The sequence below is a fragment of the Adiantum capillus-veneris genome, chromosome 22 (genome assembly GCF_014529385.1).
Source record: "Adiantum capillus-veneris isolate H3 chromosome 22, ASM1452938v2, whole genome shotgun sequence".
Taxonomy (NCBI): Eukaryota; Viridiplantae; Streptophyta; class Polypodiopsida; order Polypodiales; family Pteridaceae; genus Adiantum; species Adiantum capillus-veneris.
The window spans coordinates 14,538,707-14,544,373 of record NC_140952.1 but is presented as its reverse complement, the minus strand read 5'-3'; the positions used below and the strand labels follow the sequence as shown (position 1 = coordinate 14,544,373).

The 5,667-nt window shown below is 42.6% G+C and overlaps 1 protein-coding gene across 1 annotated transcript; it reads right to left on the bottom strand.

The window, feature by feature from the left end:
- Positions 1-1,350: 1,350 nt before the first annotated feature.
- On the bottom strand, positions 1,351-4,877 carry LOC147428942 (uncharacterized). The gene has a single exon (XM_086495455.1). The coding sequence runs from the start codon at positions 3,509-3,511 to the stop codon at positions 2,510-2,512; it is 1,002 nt and encodes a 333-aa protein (XP_086351581.1). The 5' UTR covers positions 3,512-4,877; the 3' UTR covers positions 1,351-2,509.
- Positions 4,878-5,667: the final 790 nt, after the last annotated feature.

Sequence of the window (5,667 nt, the reverse complement as noted above, 5' to 3'; positions counted from 1 at the left end):
CTTGCCAAACACCAAGCAATCCCATCAAACAACAACCAAGTGAAAAAGAAAAAAGCAAAGAGACAAGTCATAGGAAACCCAATGCATAAGGGATCCGGTTGCCAACAAAACAATTCCAAATATAAGGATACAGCAAAGGAGAAAGCAAAATTTGGGTGCCAAAATACAATGCTCCAAAGTGTGGCACCTTAAAGAGAAGAATGAGCCAAAACCTCTAGATCTTTCTCAAAGCCATACATCACTCACAAAAGGTGAATACCACAACACATGCTTCTAGCTCAATTATAGTAATAGGGTAATAACCCCAAGATTGGTTGCAATGAAGCATATCTCTACAAATTCAACGAATGATTGCCCACCTGGGCGTAAAGACCAAAGTAGCCCAAACATCATACGATGTCAATGTGGGTGCCTGAAGCTAATCTAACAAGCCCACCACTTGAAATGTCGAGCCTAGACTAACTCAACCACCTAGCAGTTGAGAAAAGATAAAGATTTACCAAGGAGAAAACCTTCATGTACTGAAAAATCTACAAGGCCTTGCTCCATACAAAGCAACTGGCAGTTGAGAAAAGATAAAGATTTACCAAGGAGAAAACCTTCATGTACTGAAAAACTCTACAAGGCCTTGCCCCTTACTTCAACCATGCCAAAACATAATATGAAACCTCACAAATGATTGATCTTAGAAAATAGAGTGCACCTTAAGGCATCGCGCACAAGGGCAATGCCTTGGAAGTGTGCTAAGACACTTTTGAGTTTTATGAGGTAGGCACTAGTGAGTGAAGTTACAAAAGGAAAGGGCACATTTATTTAGATCTTTAGCTCCCTATTTTGGAGGTGATCTAGCTGTCACAATACTAACTTATCATGGCTTAGGTGCCATGGACACTTTTCACCATCAAATAAGAACAACAGGAAAGACTCAAACCTAGCTATTAACTTTTAAAGGAAAGAAACTAGTTGCAACAATAGAAAAACTTTCAAATTGGAACAAAGAAGTTGTTGACTATCAATTTAAACCAAATTAGCATAAAAATCACGAAGCAAGAAATGTCTTAAGTAAACAACTACACACCACTTGCCAAGATTGCAAGCAGGGAGGAGGCCCTAAAAAGAGGATTAAGCTTGAGATTAGAACGCTTACATATGGAAAAGTGATGTCCTTGGAAAGTAATGTGCTTGCAATTTTATTTAAGACTGGCATGGGTTTATAGGAATGATGTCATTTACAATTTAAACATACATAGATTAAGGGGGTTTGTGTCACGTTGGCATTCTAAAACGATTTAATAAAACAGATCCATATATGTGGCACTTAGATGAAAAGACTCTTTTACAAACTAAATATCAAAGAAAATTTCAATCGGTCAATACTTCACATGAAATGTATTCTTCACTAAGGCCAAAAAGACTTTCCTTGTATGGTGGATTCAAAGAACACTTTCAAAATCAATCATCATCTCCGAATTTTCAATCTAAAGATGTCAGATTGTTCCATGAACAGCATGGGACTTCCTTGTAGCTCCTGTCAAACTGGTTAGTGCCCATCTGCCCCATCAATATCACCTCTGTGAGACTTCCAATGTCGAAACATTAATGAAGATATTCAGAAAAAACCATCGGCAAACAATAGAAGAGAGAGAGCCACCCCTCCTATCATGTACTTATGCACATAGCTATGCGTGCACAAGAACAGTTTGCATTGTAGGGGTTAGCATCATCCTGCGAGAGTCTCACTGGCCATGCGAAGGAACCATACTGTACGCCTCAAGTAATGGAAAACAAGCTTCACACATCATCTCACTACCAAGAACTAATGTCTGACTATTACAAATGAGTCGCAATCGGAAGGCAAGGGAGGTATCATTGATGCATTCTCTCTTTGCTGCATCAGTATTATCAAACAATGGTCCGCTTTTTCTACAACTTCACTCATCCTCTCTGTAATATAATTGTGCACATAGATAAACCCACTCGTTTCACACCCAGGCTGCTAAATGCGAATACAAAATTTGTGAAATCGTAAAAAATTCTCGTGTAGTAGAACTGAAATGGGGGGGTGTACTTTGGAGCCCTCAACAGCAATCAAATCTTGAACCCTTGATCAACACTTTCCCTCTCTTTCCAGCCCCACTGCAAGGAAACCACTTGTATACGACGTAAAATCGCTTTCTGTCTCCTCTATTCTCATAGAGGCTCCAAGGAGATGCCAGGTCAACCGCAAGCATCACTAGCCTGCTGCTTTAAAGCCTTATCACCGGCATTAAACGCACAATTTCCTGATCTCTATGGTTGGAATATCTTGTTTGCTCCAATGTCGCACTTCGCCATCATGGATCGCATGCATGCACAGTCTGAATCTGACCCATACCCTACAGTTGCTTAAATCTCAGGCTTCAAGCATAAGACAGCTAGCTTAGACGTCAACGGTCAAATACACACTCCAGGCGCTATGGAAATGCCTTCCTCACTGCTAAAATCACTCGTCAACTTTCGCACCTTTCCTTTATTCACTTTTCCATGCATACAAGAGTAAGGAAAACCCAGGTGATGGCTCACAGGATTCCTTGAGCCCTTTGAAACTGTGTGTACTTGGCCATTCCAAAATTGAAGCAAACGAGTTGTCCTTGAATAGCTGCTTGATGTCTCTGTCATTGAAGCTATGGGTAGATGGCCATTCCAAAATGGACGATGAGTGAGTGCCTGGTATTTCTCCCAGCCGAGTCTTTTGTCTAGAACCACAAGTCTGAAACATGAACACAGCACATGCAGTGCTAGGATTAAAAAGCCAATTATGAGCATCCCACAAGACCTCAATCTGTAGGCCATCCACACGAATCATCTGATTGCCTCGGAATTTCCACATAAGCTGGTTGATATGCACCATAGCTTGCTTGTCAACTCGCACACACAACCACGGGTCCTTAGCATCAGCACCCACATGACACTCTATGGTTATATCATGCATAGATCCACTCTCTTCAAACTGAGCCCTTGTATGGTATACCTTCTTTCCAAACAGATGCTCCTTTCTCGACAACAATGTTGCCAGTACCATCACAGCAGAGCCTAGCTTAGTCTTCTTGTAAGCCTCTCTATGCATGTCACCGAGCATCAAAACGATCTCACGATCACATAGCAGTGCCACATAAAACCCTTGGCAAGGCTCTGGACCATACATGTATTTAGCATCAGAAAGATCCCAAAACACTTCAAAGGTCTTGCCCTCCACTTGTGCGCACTTAGACCCCTGTTTTTTCCAAAAACGCCAAGGTTTCATGTCAATTTTACAGACATATTGGACGTGAGGATCATCTATACTCACACTGAAACCTTGGCCAAGGAGACTCTTACACCATGTGATTGACACAGGTTTGCGAAACACAGTAGATTTTGGTTGATAGAGGCAAGTCACCGAACTGTGGGCCACCTTGGGACTGTGGTCAGATGCGGCATGACGGGCATGCTGCCCATACTCTCCAAAACACGATGGAAAGGTTTCTGGCATACTAATACCAGCTAGTCCCTTGATCTTTCTGTAGTGAAGTTATGCGAGTAAAAGAGAAGCATTTAGATAAGCATCACCTGCATTTGATTTATGTTGGGTGAACAACAGCTTGCAAGCGTACTCTGTTGGTAGGCTGTTGCTTCAAACCATTTGGAGCAAGGCCCATGATACTATGGGGATGCTTTTGAGTCACCTCATCTATTCATGGTACAGGGAAAAAATATAAAAGAAAGATGGTGACTATCTTGCAACGAAAGGAAAGGAAGGAAAGAAGATAGGCTATCAATTAAAAGAAGCAAAGGAAGAAATGCCAGTGTTCTGATGTGTGATCAGCTGAGGATTGCTGCCGTCGGCTTTAAAGGGAAACAATTGGTGAGATCAAACGTTGTAGTAGTATGTCTGCAATATGCTCAAACAATGTGCAAATTGCAGCCCAGATGTTGTTCGAAGCTGCTTGCTTGCTAAGCTATGCAAATGAGCTAATGAGTGTTGCGCTAAGAGCTCTTCACAATTGCGAAATGAGACTGATATTACGGTTCTGGCAAGATGTCATTTTGGTGTATTTTGCTCGATATGGGGTATGCATGCCCAGTTTCAATGATTTCATATCCATCACACAACTCTGCCATAGTAGTGGAAATGAACAGCTAACTGAACGCCTAAAAACCCCATCAATCATAACGGCCCCTCCAGGCCTTTTAGAATCTGCTTTTGCAGGAAATACTCTCTCTCTCTCTCTCTCTCTCTCTCTCTCACACACACACACACACACACACACACACACACACATGCGAGTTTCGAAAGGACGTAAGAAGAACCTACTACTTGAAGCCGCAACTAAAGAATTGTATGTGATTGGAAGAGCCAAATTTTGGGCACCCACATAGAAAAATTTGCGTACAGAAGATACCCAGAATGTAAAGAAGGGAGCACTGCCATCGCCCACAAGAAGAAAAGAAAGAACATGAGGCGGGACCAAACGCACGACAAGTAGCACAGTCAAGGATTCTGCTTTTCCTTTTCTTTACTTTTCTCTTTTGGTGGTTTCTTTTGTGCTGTTCACCCCCTTGTCCCCCTTTTCCTCTTCCATGGATCCATGCCCAATGGCAAGACAATGACAGACAAGCTTGTCAGGCGATGTACTGCTCAAACATTACATGAGAAAAGGAAGGGGCAAATGCAGGCCATCATCCTAGTAATCAAGTGTAACAGCTGAAAAAGAGGCAAACCGTAACCCTAACCCTAGGAAAAGATAGGCGAGAGAGGGAAGAGAGAGAGAGAGAGAGAGAGACTGACTAGTTGGCTTGTAGTTGCTTCAAGCATTGCGTGCTTTCATTTCTTTTGGGAATGGCGCTGTCTGCCAGCTTGTCGTTGCTTTGGATTGCTGCCTTCGTCTTTCTTTCCACCCACCGGCAACAGTAGTTTATTACCTATGCAATGTGCGCATCTTTTTGCAACCTATTTAAATTGGCCCTCTCATGGACCACAATGTGATTCTTTGAACCCCAAATGGCAAAATCCCTCCAAAACCAAGGTCCAAGTCAAGCACTCCAATGTGAATCTCATCAACCATGCACGACCAGTCAACAACGCTATGCATTGCCTTCAAAGCGCACATGTAAAGCTAGAGTCGAGAGTGACTCGAGACTCGAGAGAGAGTGAGGCCCCTTGAATTCCGGGCCCTATCGTTGAACACGTTTTGCACACATACAATCTAGTTGCGGAGGTGGGTTGCTGAGTAAATTTGACACAGAGCGAGACTTTCTTAGACGCAGCGGCAAACTACATAACAAATCCTATTCTCATCATGTTGTTAACCGTTGCGGGTAGAATTTGATATCCACGTCAGATTATTTGCCGCTGCGGTGTTTTTACAATTGCATGTGCACACCGTTTTAAGCGCAGGCGTTAATGGTCATTGACTCTAAGATTGAGAGTGCATGCGTGAATCTCAACAATTTGCATTGGAGACAAAAACCATCATTATGTCGCCCAACCCCTCCTTTTGGTCTTCAACTCTTGCTATCCTCCTACGGCATACATGTGTTAATCACGTACCCACAAGGCTCCTAAGAACAAAGTTCAATACATGAAGGTATGCTCAAACACGCATCCCTTGTTTGAGTTTACCTGCATGGTCCTATTTACATTCGAGA